The 23,675-nt window shown below is 39.8% G+C and overlaps 1 protein-coding gene and 1 long non-coding RNA gene across 2 annotated transcripts in view; one reads left to right on the top strand and one right to left on the bottom strand.

Annotated features, from left to right (window-relative positions):
* nsg2 (neuronal vesicle trafficking associated 2) overlaps positions 1-23,675 on the bottom strand; it is a 38,895-nt gene that overhangs the window by 5,410 nt on the left and 9,810 nt on the right. Inside the window, exon 3 of the mRNA XM_031280861.2 lies at positions 19,724-19,834. Coding sequence (XP_031136721.1) covers positions 19,724-19,834 — 111 coding nt within the window. The remainder of the gene's footprint in view (positions 1-19,723; positions 19,835-23,675) is intronic.
* Positions 14,111-15,058, top strand: LOC118492994. The gene is made up of 2 exons (XR_004894922.1): positions 14,111-14,211; positions 14,376-15,058. It is a non-coding gene; the product is annotated as an uncharacterized LOC118492994 (long non-coding RNA).

Genomic DNA, 23,675 nt, shown 5'->3' with positions numbered 1-23,675 from the left:
GACCTTTCTCCATTATTCATAATCTGGCTGAACTCAGCAGTAAACCTTAGGAAGTCGTCAGGGTAACGCTATAGCTCACGGATGAAGACTCCCACCGGGCATGAAGTGGATTCGTACATTTATCTGCCAGTATCTACTGGTCTGATGCAATATTCCTCTATGATACGATAATGCTCTTATACTTCTGATAACAGCTGAATCTGTGCTAAGGGTGCAGCCATATTAAACATAGAACAGAAGAGAATAGCACAGTAGAATCCAATGTAATAGAATAAGGCTTTTTCGGTGAATACAAGCTTATGATATCTCCCATCATGGCAGCTTCTCCCACCCACATAAACATCATCCTTTTTTCTGTTGAACACAGTCGATAGTGCTGTTTTGTCATTAGCGCTCCACTATGTGCCATCCTACACAACTATCACCACCAACACAACCATCATCCTGCTTGCTATGTGCGCCACAGATAACAGACAGACGTTTGTTTTTTGTGGATGCAGGTACAGTAAAAGCACAGCGCGCTGCGATACTTTGGACGAAGAGCACTGTGTCCTTAACAAGAACTGGCTCCATTAGTAAAGATTGGATTGACTGCATAACAGGTGACCCTGCCTGCTGGGCTTTAGTTGTTTGACCTAATCCACCCAGGGCCGATAGAAACCCCTTGTTTCTATGCACATGGATTCATTCACATGGTATTTAAAGCTGCACTGAGCAAGGATTTTATGCAAGAATGCATTTCACCAATATCTCCCTGTGCACTTAAACTGTTTGCTACATGAAACTGGAACTGACAAATATAAACTTGAGAGCAAAATTAAAACAAACAAAAACGAATCAGTATAATCCCTCGCCTCGTTTATCCCTATGTTGCATTGTACTGAAAGTGATCACACACAGGCTCCTTGTTCTTTATGCAGCATTACATCTTATTTCAAGGTACTTACGCTTATTTTATTCAACATTCATCCAGGAAAATCTGAGTTGAAATATCAAAATTTTAAGAGAGTCATGGTCAAGAGTAAGAACAATACGTTACAGACAACATAAAAAAACATAACTTAAACTTAACAACTTTAAATATGTATTGAGGAATAGTGAAAAATGCTCATCAGTTTTCTGCAGCCCTATTTAATGTCATCTAACTGCTTGTTTTGTCTATCGCTGGATTTATACCTGCTAGAGTACACATTATAAACATTTTAAGCCTTAAGTGGCCCTGATTGATTTAAACTCAAAACTATTCTTGGTATTAATATCTAAACAGTTATCATTCACAGAAAAGAAAAGGAGCGAATCTTTACAACTGAGAAGCTGGAACTGGGGAACATTTGGCATTATTGTTCAAAAAATTACATTTAATTGATTATCAAACTTGTCTATTAACTTTATTATACTGCATATTTCCATGCACATATTTCCCCATCCTTTGTTCTTGCATCACAGAGTTTGCAGCTGTGTATTATGGAAAAAGACAAACAATCATACCAGATTATAAAAGATCCAGTAGGATTGTTCCTCCATAATGTCCAACTGCAGAATAAGCATCTACAGTCTACCTATTGTTTATGTTTACCCATTTCTTTCATAACACACACCTGCTTATTTTCTCTACCGCTGCCTCTATTTGGATTGTAGAAAATATTTGATTTATAATTGATATTTTCCACAAATTACACTTCCCTTAGATTAGTTATGGCTGCACAGTGCCACAAAAGTTCAAAGGCAGTTTCCCTAATGGATGTGCTTCTTCACAGCCTATTTCACCACCATTCCACATATGATTTCTCTCCTCTTTTTTTCACGCCTATGTTAGAATGCAACACACCGCCCTCACTCTCACTGCTGGATCTTGACAGGCCATATGGGGGAGCAGACACTTCCTCACATTGGCTCGAGGAAAAGAGGAGAATATGTAAGAGTGTGTCTGAGAGAGCGAAAGGGAAGGTGGGTGTGTGACAGGAGAGGGGTGCGAGAGAAAAATGATGCTGATAAAAACAGATAACAGAGTGGCAGAGGGAGCAAAGTGAGAAATAAAGGAGGAGATGACAGAGACAATAAAGCAGCGAGCAAAAGGCAGACAAAGAACGAGTGATGGAGATCCAGGGGCAGATAAAGAAGCTTGTTCCCTCTCTTGGTAGCAGGTGACACACACAGACAGACGGACGGACGGACGGACGGGCGGACGGGCAGCCAACACAATTGGATACCGGTTGATGCCTTAATCAATACATCACTGATGGAAACATAAACAACTATTTTTCATTCATCTTCCTGGTATCCTCTGACACCTTCTCTATAGCAGCACAAAAGGCAGCTCAATCCACCAGGTCTTGGATTATTTTCTGCTACTCTACAGTGAAGCCTTGTGCTGACATGTTGAGATAGATGCATTAAAAAAGCTATTAATATCAAATTAGAAAAGTTCTAATATTAAATACATTTTATCTTGGCTGTAAATAGCCTCTGATGCCTTTAGGGAAGTTTGTTGATTAATGAAATTAATGAACTTGGTGACAGGGTGAGCTAGTGCGGAGAGAAAGCATCCCCTAAAAAGATACATTGAAAAAAGAAAAGCTTAAAAGGTCACTGGTCCGATGCATATGGCAGCAAAAGCCGGTATATGTCCACCAGATTCGACTTCCAACAGTAAACAACAGACAAGTGAGGAGTGCCCCCTTAAAGGTTTGGAGCTTTGGCCTTCAATTATATCCATTATAAAAACATTGTAGTTAAATGGAAAATGGTGATAATATAACCTGTCTGTTGTAAATATCCATCAAAGTTTACTGGTGTAAATTTGCACACAGTTTTATTCTGTTCTGTGATGTATTATTACCAGAATTACAAGTGCTCCCACAAATAGTGGTTTTGGGTAATCTGATCTGAACTGCTGGCTGGTTTACAACCTATTTGATCACCTGAACCACTAAGTCTGATGTCTTCTGTGAAAAAGGGGCATTTGTCAAGTAAAAATGGTAAACATTCTCTGGTTCTAGCTTCTCATACGTGAAGCTTTGCAGCTTTTCTCTGTTTTATATCATTGTAAATTGCATATATGCAGGACTAAAACTGTTGGACCAGTCAAAACAAGTAATTTGAGGACTATGGGCTCTGGGTACATGTGGTGGGCATTTTTTTTTTTTTACTGTTTTCCTACAGTTTATAAAGTAAATCACAGTTAAAATAATTGTTGGAGACATAATCCTAACTATGACATCAGAAAAAAACTGTAAAAGTAAAAAATATTCTTCATTCATTCTTCCCTCTGGAACAAACTAATCTAGCCTCAAGATTCAACAGTGGAGATGGAAATGTGTCTACTCGAGACACTAAGCCCTCACCTACAGTATTCATGTACGAGCGTTTAAGTCAGGGATCAGCTAGCTACATAAAAATGTAAATGAAATATTCTCTTATCCTCTAAGGCAGTCTTGTAATGATGAAATTAATGAAGCGAGTGATAGCATGCGTGTTAGGGAAAGTGGTTGGAAACTACAACCGATAACTGAAAGGTCATGCATTTGATCCCTGTATGTCCTTGAGCAAAACTCAGAGCCCCTAGCTACTCTGTCACATGGAATATAAATGTGCAGGTTGTGAAAAAGGACGTTAGGTAACTGATGCAGTCTGGGGCAACAAATTCAGTTCCTTTACACAAAACTCCACTTTGAGTAAAATTCCTGTATTCAAAATCCCACTAAAATAAAGGTACAGCAGTATTATAAGAAAAATTTACATAAAGTAGCCTATTCATAGAAAAAGTACAGTACTCATGTAGAACAGTTGCCCCTGTGACTGATATATTTATATTAGATTATTAGATTAAGACTGATGCATAAATAAGTATTTTACTGTTTTAACTGGAGCTATTTCTAACTACTTTTACACAGTTCTGTATAGTCCAGTGGTTCCCAACCTCCTGAACCTCTTTGAGCCTGATATAATTTTTTATATAAAACCATCATAAGCGGTTTGGAGGAGAAATCATAGACATCTGAAAGGTGAAAAGGAGCCCCAAATAAATCTTGCTTTTTTGTAAAGGAGCACAAGTCGAAAAGGTTTAACACCACTGGTTTAATCCTTAACAATGTATTGCCTTTATTATATGGTATATGGTTTACATACTAGTATGAAAAGTAACTGTTGCTGTTACATAAATGTAGTGACGTAAAAAATACAATTATTACCTCTGAAATGCAGTGGATTAGCGGTAAGGAAGGAACTTGTTTTGGTGGAACGTGTATGTTCAAAGGTTGTTTTATTCGTGCAACAGAAAACTCAGATTGGACAGATAGTCTAGCTAGCTGTCTGGGTTTACCCTGCAGAGATCTGAGGAGCAGTTAACCATAGTCCTCATAAATCGACCAGAGTTTAAAATTACAACACAAAGTAAGCGGAAGGTAACGGGACATCCGAAAACTGACATCTGAAAAGAGTGACATCGGGCGGAATTTCTGGCGGAATTTCCGGCAGAACGAGAGCAATCCCAGAAGTGGAACGTAGTGGATATAGACTAGGTAAATTGTATTAAAAAAACAAATACAAGCACCTAAAAATATGCGTATGTATCACTTTAGTTTTTAAACTTATGTTCAGAATCCAGCATGATGCCAGTTTAAGAAAAATGAATGAATTGATATTTCTGCTGTATGTGAGAAGAGCTCACTTTCTTCTTGATATTTTTCTAGGATAAGTTTTGCAGAGGTGACTGCTAATCTCTTTGCTCTTAAAGCATCTCAGTGCAAAGTTCTCTTTGTTTTTAGTCAGTGAAACAAAAGACAACTCTCAAAGCAGGGATCTCTGGGGAGCCAGCTACCTCAGAGCAGAGTATCTGATACTGGGCACGGGGATGTCAAGGAGACCGTGTACAGGGATTGGGGCTCTTGAGGACTTGCTATCCGGTTGAGATGAGCACAGCTAAAGTAGTGTGGCAACAAAGTACAAACACTCCACTGTCAAAATGCATTGCGTCTCCGATGGAAACACAAACCGTTAAAATGTAGGCCTGACAAAACACAAGATTCTCTTCTGATCTCAGGTCAGATCAAGCCTGCACACAAGAGCTTGTCTACCTCAGAGCTTTGCAGGAGGTTTTGTGAGCTTTCATGTAGTGAGGTCATAAAGCTACATGTTCCATAAACAATCAATAGAACATGCACTGATTGAATACTTGCGCTCATGCGGTTTTTCTTCGTATGTGAGGGCATGTCATGTCAGATCTACCATTTCATATAATTCAGCAACTCTTACTGCATATATATTCCTGCTAGCACACAGCTTCCCTGTCAAACACATGTATTTCTTGAATTAAAATAATCAAAATATCAGATCGGGAGTCTCTCTCTCTCTCTCTCTCTCTCTCTCTCTCTCTCTCTCTCTCTCTCTCTCTCTCTCTCTCTCGTCTCCTCGCAGCAGTGCGCGCCGCACACACAGACACACACAGAGGCAGACAGCTCCTATCCCAGAAAGTTTTTCTTGTCTTGTGTGGAGGTGAGTGGTGATGAACAAAAGACTAAGCAGCCAGTGCCTCGAGTTTACAGCTAATTAGACGAAAGACAAAACAAATAGTTAACTTCTATCGTGCTAACATGCATGAGCTACTACCTTATGTAGGTAGCTAAGATTTAGCTGAGGCATCATGGCCCTGCAGGCTAATGTACTGTCCTTAATGGAGACACCTCAGGTGAACAGCTACAGTAAAATCTGTGCCTAATAACAATAACAATCGCCACATTGATATGCAAATTAGGTGTTAACGAATTAAAATGCACTAATTTGCACACATTTGACAAGGCACTGCAGGTGAACAGGATACACAAAATAACTTAAACATATCACCACAGAACTTCCCCAGTTAATGAGTTAAGAGTCTTTGCCCCTTAAAAGTTAGGTTTAAATATATAGATTCATTTAGATGAAATCTACAGATGCAGCCTAAAACAAATACCATCTAAATATGTATTTTGGAAGTTCTATTTCCATTAGAGTAAAAGAAGACATGGAAGCAAAATAAATCAAAATCTCTAAATTGACCACAACATGTAAAAAGTGTCCTGCATTAAACAGTAACTTCATCATTTGGATCGTAGGCTCCTCATCTTATAATAACGTTGTTTTTTTTTTTCTTTATTGGTGCAGTGTTTTTTTTCTGTAAAATTAACAAAACAGCCTTTTTCAGTTTAGTGTCAAGATATTTGTTGAGACTTTTTATAAAAAAAGATTTTTTGAAGTGTTATTTATTCCAATAACACTAAAAGGAAATGAAAAAAATAAGATGTATTAAATGAGTTATTGCCATATGCAAAATAAACAAAACTATGTCCCTCTCCTTGGTGCTGTCACTTATTCTAGATATATACTTGAAACTAGTAGCATAGAAAACATGCACATTGTGGCAGAGTTTCCCCTGCTGTTTGTGATTAACCTGGTCAACACAAAAAAGTATCTGTGTGAACTGATTATTTTGTGAGTATTTATTAAATAATTGCGTAAGGGAAATAGGAAAAAATGGTAAGGTAGTCAGAGTTGTGTTAATATATTTAACGTTTTGTTTAAATTTAAAATAAATAATTATTTATTAACTATTAGGCCTTTTTTTTCATGAGCTCCTGCCGCCCAAAATGTCTGTACATGTCCCTGGTCACACAGATAGCAGTCTTAGATCACAGAATTCAAGAATTAAGACAGATTTGGTCATGTTTACCACTTATACAGAACAAATACAGAAACACACAAGATAACAACTGTTATTCTGTCTGGTATGAGCAAATAATCTCCCCCTCTCTCTCTGTGACTGCGTGTGCACACCCAGAGGTGAATGACTTAGAAACACTCGACTTAGAACGTCCTCTGCAGCTTACTCCCAAAAAGTGCAGTAAGAGTTGCTGAATTTTGTTTTAAACCAGGGTGGCCAGTGCACTGACTTGCAGCAGCAAAGTGAGGCCTCTGCATCCTACAGAATGTGTTCAAGCTATATTTGTGCAGATTTGTGCAGATTATGGTCGCCTCAGTTCAACAATTACAGTTTTTAATCATCTTAAACCACAGCATCACATCCATATTAGTCAATTTGACTTGTAAAAATCAGACGTCTTCGATTTAAAGGATCCAACTGCACTGATGATTAGCTGGGAGACAACAGATTTGAATCCTGCACACTAAAAGATAACATGCTGACTGTCCATGGTGACTTGGCCTATTTTTCAGAGACTGGAGCAGACTCTTTACAATCTCAAAAAACAGTTTTCATGGGAAAGTTAGGATTATAGCCTTCATATCATGCAATCGTGTGTGTGTGTGTGTGTGTGTGTGTGGATAGTGTTATTGTGAGTTTATATGTCCTCTGCTGCTTTGTAATAAGACGTGTCATTAAGGAACATCAAAAGTATTTCTCTCACATGCACGCAGAAATCCATGAGTTCAGTAGCGAGTGAGACAGTGCATGTTCAGCAGGAGATAGATGCTAATTATGCTAATGAATCCCAATTAAGCATGGTCTCTATGGAGACAAATCTTCAAAGGTTTTGTCGGAGCACGCTGTCATATTGGTTAGAGGAGAATGTGCTCTTGGGGTATAGACTCCAAATCAAATAGCAGGTGGGCTTAAAATGACAGAAATGAGCAACAGAAAAGAGTGAAAGAGACAATACGGAAAATGCATAAACAAGAGCACAATTAATACACATCACGTTTCCCTTTTCCAGGGTGGTCCATAATGATGCTCAGTTGCTCTTAAAATATGATCTGAAACCTACTGTAGCCTCACACCTATAAAACATGTGCACTGAGGAAATAGACAATACCAATCAATAATGACAACAAATTCAAATGCATCCTCAATAATGTGAACACACGAGCGCTCACACACAAAAACACACTCAAACAGACACTAATTATGAATCAGTAATAGTTCCCTGATGAGACACTAAACATCTGGATTAGATTTGCTAATCAGCTCTATACTCTGCTGGATGAAGATGTTGCAAGATATTATATTATTTTATATTAATATTATTAATGCAAGAAACCGCCTCTACGCACGCACGCACGCACACACACACACACACACACACACACACACACCTCTAAAATGTTGTTTACATCACAAGACAAGGTTCATTACTCTAATGTATCCCCAGCTCCCAGTCTCCTGGGTAGGTTTTATGTTCCTGCATATGTTCACCAACTGTGTGTGTGTGTGTGTGTGTGTGTGTGTGTGTGTGTGTGTGTGTGTGTGTGTGTGTGTGTGTGGAGCAATTTACAGTGACTACAAAACTAAAATTGGCTTCAGGTATTGGATCGGCCGACATTACATGCAAACAATGGGAATGCCATGAGAACCTAACAATCCTGCTGTTACAATCACAAAAGAACGCTGTTCAGAGAAGAAATATGAGAAATAAAGTTGAGCAGACAGATAGAAAGGATTGTTGTACTCTAAGTAAGTGAATGGAGAGATTTGGGTGAGGGGAGGATTTGTCTTGAAAAGGAGTCAAACAGATGATGGGGAGAGACTATAAGCTGCCTGTTGCCCTAATACATCATTTGTACAGTTTCACAATCAGTTGAAAGTGAGGAGAGTCAAGTATGTCAGCCAACACACTTTACAGTAAAAACGATGTTCAGAATATGTGGTTTATCAGCCTTAAATTATAGATGGGGAGCCGAAGGAACATGAATAATAATTATGATAATAGAACAGAAAGACAATTAATAATACTCATAATAAATAAAGACAGTGATACTGCTGATGTCTGGCCTGCAAAACAGCGTGAGTAACATAGAGAGATGGTTGGATCGATTGCAAGGACAGATGTTAAAGTGGGAGGAAAAAACAGAGAAGTGAGAAGTGGAGGGTCAGACTAGTCATCCACAGTCCGTCTGTGTCCTAATTGCTCCCATGGCTCAGCTTGTCAGAACTACAGCAGCAAGGTGAAGGACTCTGGCTGAGGACAGGGAGCACAATGTCCGCTCGCTATCTTTTATCATTTTCAAGATAGGGACATCAAAGCCTGGCTTTTTCTTGGGCTCATGTCTCCTTTTCTATCAATCTGAAATTGACTATGAAACGAGCATGCTCTGTTGAGCAGCAGGAATTTGTTCTTTGAGTCTAATCTGCCTAAAATTAATCATATCTGCACAGGGCTTCAATTAAAAGATTACATTTTAATCCCACAGTCTCAAAGGTAATGGCAATGACACCTGCTTAAATCTGATCAACCCACACAACTACAGATGATGAAACGTGGTCTACAGTATATCTTTTTTTTTTTTTTTTTTTACAACATATTTTATTGAGATCAGAATCAAGTTCTGAAAATAGATTTTTGTACAGTTTAGATTTTAACAAAATTACAGAGCACAACATATTATACATAAAAGGCAAAGAAAAAGAAACACAGAATAAATAAATAAAATAAGGCACACAACTCACCCACCCCACCCCACCCTGGCTTAGTTGGGTCTACAGTATATCTAAGCTATACTTTTGTAAACTATTAAAAATCTTGTTGACTCCATTTAGTGGTGTTTTGAAAAACTCAACACAACTTAGCTAAACAACAGCCTGCATTAATCATAATATGCATGTGGTAGTTTTTCACTCAAGTAATTCCAACAAGTCATTTAAAAAATGCCTTATCTTGCAATGTTAACATCTTTTGAATATTGCTAGATCAGCACCAGACACTAATTACTTTTTCCTCTGGCAATGGCCTAATTTTCCACCACATTTTATTGAAATATGCTCACAAGTTTTAGAGATATCCTGCTAGCTATCAAAACAAAAAGGCAAAGATGATAATTATGCTCACAGGCAGTTTCCAACCAGCCAATTATACCTAAAGAAACTGTGACTTGGTATGATCCTCTCACTAAGAATCTGTTCAAACTGAATTGGACCACATGGTGTTGTGATAAAGAAAAACAAAAGTATTTGCAAAACATCATGGACTGTTACCGTTCCTATTCTGAGATGACTGACACAGAACACATAAACAAATCAGGCTGCATATAAATACTGTATGTGTGCCAAGATGTTTAATGCTGTCAGACTGCAAGGACTTGTTGGCCATCGTTCGGGCTCAGAAATCCTTTTTAGCCTTGGCAACCCCTGACAACTGAGTTTGTTAAGTTCTTCTGTACAAAAGAGTTTGGATAAAACAAAACAAGACAGGATGGTCAATCTTAGATGGATTTAGGATTCTTTTTCAGTAATCACAAATTTGATTCTCTCTTTGGCCTTTAGGATAAAATAGAAAGTGCAGAAATATTTGATTCAAGAGTTCCTCGTTTATTGACTGGCTAAGAGATGATTTATATGTACTGTGTATGTATTCACGTCTGCTTATAATGATAGGCAGACGGTGATTGACATCTGCTGTCCTTTGAGGTTCTGCTTGATATGGGATCTCTAACAACAAGTAGAGCCGAACGGAAGCCATCTGGACTTATAAATCATCCCAAATATCACTCACACAGCAGCGATGTCTGTCTCTGTTGTTTTCTGTCCGTCTGCCTTTCTATCTGGTCTAGAAGATTGCGAGTTGTCTGTCCGTCCGGCCTGTCTAAGAGTCTGTCAGTTTACACAGGGGACCTTTTTGCAGTGACAAATGACTCAGACTTTACTCGGCATTGGGACGGCAGGCTGACCTAACCAGGACTGTTTGTGGTTCAGTGGAGCGTGAAGACGCACGTACGGCACCATCCAGCTGAATGCTGGTTTTGCTTTACGATTTTCAGCCTGTTAACAGCATCCTCTTCCTTTCTGTTTTACACTGATAAACGATTCTTCTGCTCACATAAAGCCAATAGAACCATCATATTCACCTGAGGCATAAACTGAACATCGCAGCCTGAACTGATTCATAATTTAACAATGACAGTCAGCAACTCAAAGTGTGTGTACCTGAAGTGTGTGTGTGCAAGCCAAGGCTAGGGATCACATCTGGCTAGTTCATTTTATCAGAAGCCAATTTTGAACAATAAGATGTCTGAGAATATCTGCCAATAGGAACTGGCATGGTAATAACAGGAACTGTGTGTGTGTGTGTGTGTGTGTGTGTGTGTGTGTGTGTGTGTGTGTGTGTGTGTGTGTGTTTGAAATGTATAATGCTTCCCAGAACTGAATTTGATGAATTTACTGCCACTAATTGTTGGCTTGTTATTACACGATAAAGAGGGAGAAAAGAAAATGGCAAACAAAAGTGCGAGCTGGACAGATGATGAGAGGGAGAGACATTTTATCAGAATACAGCATAGAAAATCTGCTTTGGATATAGGATATAACAACATAATGTAATTCTGCTAAATAAAACATTACATTCATTATTAATTTCACTTGTTTTCATTTAAACAAATTGTATAACCGAATACAATACACATTTTCTATAGGCTCAGTCTGTCACTTTTTTTTAAAAACAATTCCAGTGCTGGTTCCATGGTAACAGATATTTGGATAGTCATCATCAACATTAATTGGTCCTGTGATAAGGGCTACGGAAATTGGCAGAACAGGCTGTGACAGTACTCTGATCCAACGGAATCACAATTGTCAGATTGACAACGCTCTAGCCCAATGGAGGGGCTGGGGTTGTGGCACCAGGGGGTATCATATTTCGGGGGGGTCGGTGCCACCCTGTGCCCTCTTTCTAGTCCCACCCCTGTACATCAGGACAAATTTCAAAATTGTCCACTATACTGGTTTACGACCATTTATGACCAAGTACCTGAAAAATGTATACACTGCCATCAGCCTCGGCTTAACTTTGTTTATAGCACTAATGATAGCATGCTAACATGCTAAACATTATACCTGCAATTAATCAGCATGTTAGCATTGTTATTGTAAGCAAGTTAGCATGATGACATCAGCATTCAGCTCAAATATAGACTGACAGAGGCATTACGTGGCTTTAGACACTTAGCAAAAAATAAATCGGGGAATTGAAAGTGTACATTAAATTATTAATAAGTAGAAATCCGATAAACATTAATTGCAAAATATTCAGAATGTTTTAAAAACCATTTGCAGCACACAACTCTGTACTTAACTAGATTATTGTTTATTTCCTTCCTTAGAGGGACTCTGGTGCATAATCAGCAGCTTCATTTACCTCTCTTACCTTTCTACTACTGGGACCAATCTGACCTGTCTTTATTACAAGAGTGCCTAGACTTAGTAAACTGTGGTCATCAGTGTCTTCATGCAGCAGGAATCACAAGAACTTTTAGATGCATTGGGACATCAAATTTGAATGAAAATTAAACAATGAAATATGCAGTAGTTTTAAATTGATAGATCAAAAAAATAGATGACCAGTGGGAGTTGATGCTCGCGTACAAACACAGTATGATCTCAGTTTTCATAACACTTGCTGTACTCCAAGTGCAGCAGAGGAGTTTAGATGCTGTTGCTCCCACACCAGGAAAAATAAAGTATCTGCCCTTGTCTTCCCCTCCCTCTATGTTCTTCCTCCTTCAACAGCACATAAGGTTCAGAGTATAATAGTAATGCTGAAGGTAAATCAATTGTTCCCCCATTGTTCACTTGAATGTCTGTGTGTGTCTGTGTGTGGGTGTTTAACTGAAAGCCGACGACTGCTATAAAACACTCCCTGTAATGAGCGTGCTTTTAGTCATCCATACAAAACAAGGAAGAGGAGGCTGTGCGAGGTTACGAAAGACAGCAGTAATTACCTCCAACCTGAAAAACAGTGGAGGTTTTCTGTGGAGGCGGCAGATTGCTGCAAAGCTTTAGTCAGAAGGCGAGGTGGAGGTAATAATGGGATAATTGTTTTGGACTATGGCTGCCTCTCCCTTTTGCTACTTGCACAGGCCTGCTAACTTCTGCTGGCACCGAGCGGGTTCAGCTTGGCAGTAACGGTGCTGTCATGTGGTCACTGTCTGTGTGTGCATGATCAGGTTTGTGTTGGAGTGTCAGTCCCTGAGTGGGTGTGTGCATGTGGAAGTGTCTGTGTGTGTGTGTGTGTGTGAAGGTGAGAGCCAGCCAAGTACACCATGTTTTCTGGGTAGCAAGCGGGCCAGAAACCAAGCAGGACAACACAAATTAAATCTCCCTTTCATCAATCTTTACACCTGCATCTCTCAATCCCTGCCCTACTGTGCCAGACTAATCCTTTCCTCTCTTCCAAGTCCTGGTTTTCAGGGATGCTCTTCATGGCATTTTTTCTCCATCAGAAAGTCTGCAGTTGAGCATGGTGGCAAAAATGGAAGAGAAAGAGAATATATATATATATATAAATATACTGCAAATACCACAACACAGCAGCTTTCCTCTATCCTAATGTTAATCTTTCTCATTGGATCCCAGGCCAATGCAATTTTGATATTCGAATATCAAAATTATATATATATATATATATATATATATATATATATATACTGTATACAGTATATATTTGCCATTTGCACATTTTTGACAAGGACATACAGTATCTAAAAAATATCACACTAAATTAATTTTTTCTCCTAGAAATCACATATTTGGTCAATGATGACCTGGCAAGTCACACGAGAAATTAAATTAGTATCACTAAGAACTATAAACTCCACCACAAATGTGAATAAATAAATAAAGCTGAAATGAGGAAAACATTTTTAACTACAAAAAAAATGCAGCCTAAACCTATAATAGATTATACCATACTATAATAAACATCAAATGAAGTAGTATGTGGTGTTGGCAATACCGTATTATAACACAAAATGATTTATTTATATTTAAAATCAATTGTCCCCAGTGGTTAATTCATCTTTATGTATTAACTTTAAAATGTATCTTTAATTCTACGTGACTCTAGCTACAGGAGATGTTTCACAAGCATTATATATGTCAACAGACTGAACTCTGTCTCACTGAGACCTCTCCAGGTTCTGTTTAAACGACATGCAGCTTGTAGTCTTTATTTCAGATAGTTATGAGAGGGGAAATGTGCTCTCCTAGGTTTGTTAATGGAACAAAACAACTACAGGGAATACACTGTATCTCAGGTCGGCTGGGAGTAATCAGGAAGACAGAGAAAGAGAGGGAGGGAGGAGAATAAAAGTAAGGCAGCAAGGGAACGAACAAGAGGAGGGAAAAGGGAGGGGACTGGGGCACGGTAAGCAATGACACATGAACCTGCTCTGAAGGCAGGAAGAGAATGGATGAGAGAAGCAAGGAGAGACAGCAGGGAGGAGGGAGCTCTTGTGAGAATCAATTATTGTGTGTATGCTATTGTACCCTTTGTCCACCAAATTACAACTGTGTTTCGTATTATTGTTGCTTTATTCTTTAGGCAATAATGCACTGTGGATATTAACATGTCTGCATTTTCCCCAACTGCTCTTATTTCTGTCTGCTTTCCTTGCAGAAGGATCACTCTGAAGCAGTTTAAATCAAAAAGGAAAAAAGCAATGCAGTGAGCAAAAACGTGCGAGGAAAGGAAAGAAAGTAGCGTCAGGGAAGGAGAGAGAAGTGGAGAAAAGGATAGAGAGTGGTAAGCAGGAGCGAGGCGGTGAGGGAGGGCAGATTAGAGAGCATTTTACACTCTGAGCTCTTTATCCATCAACACAATCTGCAAAGCTTTGAAGAGAGAAGAGATGTGCAAGCTTTAATCCAGAACTGTTTGCTCGGCACTGCACAGCATGCTGTGTGTGTGTGTGTGTGTGTGTGTGTGTGTGTGTGTGTGTGTGTGTGTGTGTGTGTGTCTGCAGAATCAGCTCTGTCAGTCAAGCAAAGCAAAGCGGTTCAGTTGAGCACCCAAAACCAACCGACATCGCACAAAACCACACAGACTGAAATGCATTTCTACAGAAGCTGATGCAGAGTGGCAAGTCAGAGATGACATTAAAGTCTGCTGCAACATTTTGGAGCATCTCTGAAGAGCAAGTTGGCTCAGCATTGCTACATGGCAATGTGGACAATTTTGACACTGTGTCCTGATTTGTTTCTCCTAAAAGATCTGCAGATGTATCATTGCACTCTTACTGTATAATATGTATATCAGACTCATGATGGACTGTTTAATAAATTATCAAAATCGATGCAGCAGAACTAGAGATGTCGTATTTTTTATCCCACATATTCTTCGTCCTTGTCAAAACCATGGTGCTTACTTACCCACAATGCAACTTAACTACTGACAGTTTGGTCAGGGCTTCAGGGGTGTTATGCTACTAACAGCTCAATGTAGCCTTTACTATTTGGCCTATTTGACGTGAATTCAATGTAAGCACTGAACACCTCCTTCCTCTCTCCTCAAATGTTTTTAAATACAGACTTCTCATAAATGCTAATCGCTGTACAAGGTTGGGCGATATGACAATATACACCATGAGATGATGATACACCATGAGATGAGATATTCCTTATGCCTTTGTGGGTAACATCAATGTGAAGCTGTGAAAATGGGCGTGGCTAAAGCATAGGGGGCGGGTCAAACCATCACCAATTAAAAAGGAACTCTGTGCTGAGTTCAATGATACCTCACACAAGACTCTACCTTAGATGGGTCAGCATTTATGAAAGGGGGCTTGGCTTAAACATAGGGGGCAGGCCAAACCATCACCAATGAAGAAGGAAGTCTCTGCTGAGTTCAACGATACCTCACACAAGGGTCTACAACAAACGGGTCATTAGTTATAAAAGGGGGCATGGCTAAAGCTTAGGGGGCAGGTCAAACCATCACCAATGAAGAAGGAACTCTCTGCTGAGTTCAATGATACCTCACACAAGACTCTACCTTAAACGGTTCAAATGTTATGAAAGGGGGCGTGGCCTGAGAAAGGGGCATGGTTAAAGTATAGGGGGCGGCTCAGTATCACATGTAGACCACACATTATAAGTTTCATGTAAATCGGATGATGTCTGTCATATAAGGCGCATTTCCTGTTGCCAGCGGGGGGCGCTATGACCAAAAGTCAATTTTGGCCTGTAGGTGTCCTCAGGCCTGGACCCTTGTCAATCGTGAGAAATTTCGGGCAGATACGACAACGTACACTCAAGTTACAACAACTTCTTTGTTCATCGCTAAACACTCAAAATGCCCACCACGCCACGCCCACACTGTTTGACGAAAAGTTTTTCTTTTAATAACTTTTCATCTTTAAGGTGTTGAGATGGTACAGACCAAATTTGAAGTCCATCGGCTGAAATCTCTAGGAGGAGTTCTTTAAAGTATCATCATCATCATCATCATAGCTTTATTTGTATAGCGCCTTTCATACACAGAGTGCAGCTCAAAGCGCTTTACATCCAAAACATTCAACACAACTCTCGCAGGAGCACATTTAAAGCACGCAAACAGTATATTTGCACTGTTGCACTGGTATTTTGCTTATTAGTTGACTGAATAATAATAATAATCACATACATAACATAACATAGCAGGGACAGATACAGCATGACATGAAGGAGAGGAGAGGGAAAAAAAAGCAACTCTCAGACTATTCTCATAAAGATAAGAACAGTGTGGGAACAGGAAAAAACACCTCAGCACATAGGCACACAAGCAGTACATTTGCACTGCTGAACATAACATAACATAACATAAATGTACAGTTGCACATTTAGCGGCGAAGGCGTGGGACTGGGGAGGGGGTAGGTTGGGGGAGTTTGGCCTGCTGAGAAACGCACAGCCCGGCAGTCCCACTAGTGTCCCAGTCCGCAGAATGTTATAGCGATAACACAGCACGTTGCCGTGGTGACACCCTTGAACAGTCCAGAACCGATACGACAATCAGCAGGAAGAGAGTCTCGCTTGCAGAGCCCCAACAGGGTGACTGTTTGTTCCAAGAAACGGCCTTAGCAAGGCCGTTCAGGATAAGGGAGCCGAAAGATTAAATTTGTTTTGTCTACACGAATGGCTGCTCTAATTTAGACATACATTCTATTGTTCAACTGTTCAACTGGTCAATTTTTCTTTCCAAATCCATGACCTTCCTCATGATGGTATCCAAGCCGCGGGTCATTACCATGTTGTTTTCCATCACGCGATTAATAGTTCCAGTTTGCGAACTGATCGCTTTTTCGACAGCTTCAGTCAGGCCAGGCAGCTTCCTTGGGCTTTGGACAGCTACCAAAGTCTTTCCAATTTTTCGATAAACCAGAGCGAAGCATCCTCCAATCAGCAACATTCCAGTTATCAGGGTTCCAAATAGGTAGATATCCTCAACGTCCTCCACGGAAAGAGCAGAGAGACACACGACACGCCATTTCTCCCAGCCGTCCATCGTATACCCCTCAGCAAACGTCCCGTCAGGACATGCTGGCTCACCCGAACCAGTGCTCCTCCTCGAGAATACAGTGTCAATTGCGTTGAGAGACCAGTTAATCAATTCCATGATTTTTAGGTATTTGTAGAGCCTTGCAGGGAGAGTCTCTAAAAAGTTAACAACAGACAACACAAGACAAGATAGCAAGCAGGGTAGGCCTGGGAGGGAGAGGGAGGAAAAAAAGCGACCGCCTTCGCTGAGAGCTGGAAAAGAAAAGCGTATAGTACCTTGACTTTAAGGCCTACTTCCTGTTGCCACTAGGGGGCACTATGACTTTGAGTAAATTTTGTCCAGTAAATGTCCTCAGAGTTGGAGTGTTATGAATCCTGAAAAGTTTCGAGCCAGTTGAACAATGTACACTCGAGTTACACCCACTTCCTGTTTCGGCGGCGAAACGCACAAAATGGCCGCCCCGCCACGGCCACGCCCTATGACGAAAAGTTTTTCTTTTAACAACTTTTCATCTTTAACGTCTTAAGATGGTACAGACCAAATTTGAAGTCCATCGGATGAAATCTCTAGGAGGAGTTCGTTAAAGTATGACGTGGAAATGGACAAAATTGCACTAATTTCGAACTTTGAAATCAAAATGGCGGACTTCCTGTGGGGTTTAGGGTATGGCTCTAATGACGTTTTTTATACGTCTTTAATGCTACATATGTGTACCAAGTTTCGTGAGTCTACGATAAACGCACTGCAGGGGCTCAATTTTTTAAGTTTTGTAGGGGGCGCTAGCGAGCCATTTTTGTGCGCCTATTCCCGAAACCCTTAAAATACGTACATTTTCACCAGACTTGATGCGCCCGCCAATTTTGGTGAGTTTTTGAATATGTTAAGCCCCTCAAAAAGCCAATTCATTTGCAGAAAATAATAATTCCTTCAGTTCCAATAGGGCCTTCGCCGCTGTCGGCGCTCGGGCCCTAATAAAAGTACCTCAAGTGTTCAGGTATTAAATTCATTCTATTAGTCAAAAACATAGTATGTATAAAAAGTTCTCATCTTACATTTCTTATCATGATACTGTATCAATATTGTGATTTGACATAAAAAAGGTATATTACATACTGTGGCAGAAGATTTTATCCATATCCCCCCAATTCCTATCCCAGCTCAACCTGTCTGATGTCAAATATGGCTCATAAAAGGATGGATGGCTTCTTCCCCTTTATATGTCTGTATATGAAATTAATAAGGGACTGCAGGACTTCATGGACAAAGCAGATTCACAACAAAACAGAGGTTTCTCTACACAGAGGATTCCTGACATGTTTGTTCACCGATGCTGCCATTTCCAAAACACCAAGCTCATTGCATCGCTTTGGAGTGCCATAGAGGCCCAAGTGAGTCCGTATTCTACTTAACCTTGGCTGCATGCTCTGACACAGCTTCAGTGTAGCAGTGTGTGAATATACTGTAGCGTGTTCACTGCCTCTTGTGATGCCTGAGATCTCATTCTGTTATCCTCTGCTTTAAAGGACATTTCAGGCCAGTTTTACACCTTTCTTTTACACACACACCTACACTTAGACATTTGCACACCTCTGCTTGCGCACTTTCTCTCCTCTCTCTCTCTCTCTCTCTCTCTCTCTCTCTCTCTCTCTCTCTCAGTCAGGGTTGCCATGGAGGGAGGTTTTCTTTGCTGCCATGACAACGTGAATTCTCTTTGGTCTCCCCTAACGACAGAAGAATGGAACAGACAGTGCCTGGGTGATGTAGATGTTTTGAGACTGGTAGCTTAGTGATCCACACACACAACTTAAGTCACCTGTCCTAATCTTTGCCAGGCAAGAGGAGTGGAGGAATAAGTACACAGCTCCTTTACTTAAGTAAAAGTAGGAATACAACAATGTAAAAAATACAATCTAAAAGTCCTGTGTTCACAATCCTACTTAGCCTACGTGAGTAAAAATACTACTTCCTGTCCTGCATGAGATGATCATATAATTACCAATTCTTCCATTTGTTTGTCCGCAGCTCTGCTTGCATCTCTAGTTCCTGAGTATTTACATAGCAACCTGTCTGAGTCGATTGCAGGTGTATTTCTAAAACCAAACTGGCAGTTCAACGTGGTCGCATTTAATATTTGGAAACTGAGGGGGAAAATGTCCGATGAATGAATATCCTGCTTCCAATTAGAGACAAAAATTTCCTCAACCCACACACAGGAAATGTTCTACTTGGATGCCCATTATACTTTTCAGTCACAGACCAAGTACAGTAGGAAAGCACTGATCCAAACATTTTCTCTTCTGATATCAGAAGTATAGTGTATATATAGTGAGCATAGATCCGATACCAGAGCTGAATGAATGCAACTGATGGCGGAAACATATGATGACATTGACAAAGAAACTGTATTTACATCATAGCCAATCCCCCATCCCCTTAATAAGGTCAGGATCAGTGCAAATACAGATCCAGCAAATCGGATCTTATTCATTCTTACCTTAAGTCTCTCAGACACCCCGTCAGTAAAGCTGATGTTGAACTCCTCCACCTTGGGAACCTTCAGCCTCTTCTTCTCTGTCTGGTACTCCGTGCGAGTTTTTACCACCACCTGGAGGAGGGAGATAAACCGTTAAAGCAGGTAAATACTCAGGGAGGCTGAAGGCAATGAAGGGTGGATGGATGTTATTGTAGGAGGACATTTTTGAAAAGTCACCACAAAAGGTCTTACTGTACACTTAACATTAAAAGACATGAACCACCACCGGAAAACAAGATGCAGAAGCACATAAATAAGACATATGAGATGTTCGCTGCACTCCAGACACGATGCCAAGGTGCAAGAAGGCCAGAAGAAAAATCAGATGTTGTATGTTGTCTAGAGTTTACTAGAGGCATAGGACTTAAAAGACAAAGTTTAGAAGATGTCTTCTGAGGTGTTTGACAGTAATAAAGCATTACCTTGGACATAAAGACTTCTTTAGTGCATTAGTTTTGAGATTTACAGATATTCCATTTTGTATTGTTTAGATATGGACTAAAAATGTGCTTCCTCTAAATACTGGATGTGCATAATGTAGCTGTATGGGAACAAAGGAAAAGATATGACACTGATCAGGAGGTCATGAAATGCATAGGCTGCTGTTAGAGATACTGGATCTGGAAAACATAAAACACACAGATACACAGATAACACATACAATAGCACAACTGTCAATAGAAAGTAAAAATGTAGTATATTGTAATAGCAGTGAATTCCTGGACTCTGCTTTTATTTTGGCATAGGATCAGAACTCAGCTTCAGAATGTACATGACACCCAACACAGCTAAAAACCATCCTACAGTAACCACTGGTGCCAGGCATCTGGTAGAGCTCGACTGTATGCTAATGAGGTCTAGTGCCTAGAATCCAAGACCACAATCCAAAGGGAAAACATTGTGCTTTGTGCCGGAAGTTAGATGGAAAAAAAGAGCCAGGCTGCCCCAGTACTGTCAGTGTAACACTCCTCAAGCAAACAGGTTTAAAGGGGTGAGATAGGCACAGGGAAAAGAGACAGAGTGAAACTCCCAAACTCTTAGATTTGTCTACTTATCAACTTTCACTTGTGTTGTGGTAGGTACTGGTTCAAAAACAGTGGGAAGGAAAAGTGGATGGGATTTCTCCATCAATTCAGCAACTACAGAGGTTCCCTTGACCAAAGTGTCAAACTCCATTTCCCCAATTAAAGGATGATTCTGTGTTTTAACAAAACATGTCTTTTTTGAGATAGCATCAGTCGTTTCAGCAAATACTAAAAAACATGTTTATGTACAAAAGTGGCAAAGCTCTAGCCTGGAAATTCAGACCCAAATCCAAAAGATTAAGGGTCTGGCATTGAGTAATGAAAATGGCTCAACTCGAGGGGTGGCACCAAGCATGCATTTGAAAATCTCACTGCACGCAATTGGATAACACTACGCCCAATCACAACAATACACAGGGTGACGTATCCAGAGCCCCATACACTTAGCAACCAGCGGAGCTAACTGGTAGATTAAACTGTTGTCATCTGTTTAGCTCGCCTCTGGCCCGCCTATACGAATACGAAAAACTTTATTGTCCACAGATGTGACATTTTTTTCTTCGGTTTCGCCAAGAGTACAAGTGAGACAGGACATTACGAACAATACGTAGCCAAGACAGTAAGACGGACAAAAACAGACAATACATTTCATAAATAGTGACTTTACAAAGGTTACATTTACATTACATTTACAGTACATCTGTTTAGCTCGCCTCTGGCCCGCCTATATCAGATACACCGATGTGATTGGTGCAGCTCGGCTACAAGGGCATAGTTAATGAGCATCATTACTCAATGCCAGAGTGACTCGCCGAGCAAATTCAAATTGTGCTCTTGCGAGAACTCTGGATTTCCAGGGTAGCAAAGCTCTCTGGCTGCAGTAGGAATCATGACTCCTGTCTGTCAAGAGCAAAAGACAAAGTGGATAAATGGGTCGACAAAACGTTGGTCTTCAACACGGGAGATTTGTTTCCCCTTTCTGACATGAATGTTTACAATAGGGATTTTAGGTTATAATTAACCTTAGTAGAGGTCGACCGATTTATCGGCCGGCCGATTAATCGGCCGATTTTTGGCATTTTTTAACATAATCGGCATCGGCCAATATCCCAGTATATCAAGCCGATTAATAGGCAGGCGCATCTGCGGGCAGCCTAGTGTTAAAAACATGAATAGGCGACATTTTTTACAGCGTACCCAGACCAGCTGCCTCCAGCCCCTCCCCTTGTGAAGTCTTGCCGTGTGTCTCGCGCAGTCACTTCAGGTTCAGACCATAGACTGTATATATTAATATACTAATATATACAGTCTATGGTTCAGACGCTACCGTTAGCAGTAGCATGTTGCTGGTGTTCTTGCCTTGGGATTAACTGTACTAATAAAACCGTACAAAACACCGCGGCCACACCGCTGTGGAAGCTCCCCGAATGTCATTTATCAGAGTCTGGTTGTTACCCCTGTCCGTGGCAGTCTCATCCACTCCTATAACGGAGCTAACTGGAGCTAGCTAACCGCTAACGGAGCTAACCGCTAACAGAGCTAATCGTTGCTAACAGAGCCTTCAGTTCTCCGTGCCTGTATCCATTAACTGCATCTATGGACTTGAGCACGAATAAAACCCTTAATTTTATTAAATTGGCTGGACGAGTTTTAAATTACAACTAAGAGTTGTTTGAATGACAGAAATCTGCTCAGATAAGATCCTAATGAGGTCAACAGGACATGTAGCCTAACAGTAGGGTCCCCAAAACACAGATTAAACACTTAAAAATGAACAATGATCTAACAAACAAGGTGAACAAGAACTGACTTTAGATAGCCCTAGTCTTATGTGATTCAACAGGAGTTAGGAGGTAATATTGTTGAGATTAATAACATGTCACTTTCTGTGAAGCTTGCAGATTTGTATTCTCAGAAGTTTAATAAATGCTGCTAAGTGAACTAAACTTTATTTTTTTCATTCATTTAAAAGTTTATTTGACAAAGTTTATTTTCTTCTTACCTGTTTCTATTAATATATTTTTCATACATTATTTATACAATATACAGTATGTTTTTACATTATACATTTTTAATTGAAGTATACAAGTGTAGATTGGTGAAGTGTTCAATAAATGTTTTTGTTGAGAAATTCTGTGTATATTAGTGTTACAGTTTATCTTTCAAATAGAGGTTTAAAAACAAGCACATATCGGCCAAATATCGGCCAAAATAAATCGCAGCATTAATCGGCCATCGGCTGACCCTGATTTCTAAAGATCGGCATCGGCCAGAGAAAACCCATATCGGTCGACCTCTAAACCTTAGTTTTCACTTTCTCAGCAATTAACTTGATCAGTACAATGTTATCATTAACAATGGGAGTAATGGTCAAAAAATAAGACCCAGGTTTTGATAAACTGGAATTATCCTTTTCTTTTTCTGTTCATTGGCCATCAGTCCAAGACACCAGGTGGACACTATATGCATGCACTCATATAGTATCACCTAAATAATTTCTTCACGATTTTGCTTGAAAATTAACTTACATCCTTCTTGCATACACTCCTTACATACACTTTTTCTAATTCTGATGCAACAGTCTGTACGTAACACTCATATAAAAATCAAACTATGCATATATTGTGACCACTTGTCCTGTTTAACACATAACAGAGTGATGAACTTCTAGCTAGCATGATATACAGCACAATTATTTACTTACTTCAACAATAGAATTAATAAATCAGGAATTTTTCCATATCTAACATTGAATATCTCGGTTACCCTCTCAACACTGACTTGTAAAAATCTGAATTGTTAATCCTAAAAAACTTAATTAACTTGTTTTCTCAGCTTAAGCATAATTTTTTCATATTTTCCGGCACTGACTTAATTGAACAAAAGAA

This window comes from Sander lucioperca, chromosome 13 (assembly GCF_008315115.2).
Source record: "Sander lucioperca isolate FBNREF2018 chromosome 13, SLUC_FBN_1.2, whole genome shotgun sequence".
Taxonomy (NCBI): Eukaryota; Metazoa; Chordata; class Actinopteri; order Perciformes; family Percidae; genus Sander; species Sander lucioperca.
Note: the sequence above shows the minus strand (reverse complement) of the source record. Positions and strands in the feature narration are given on the sequence as shown.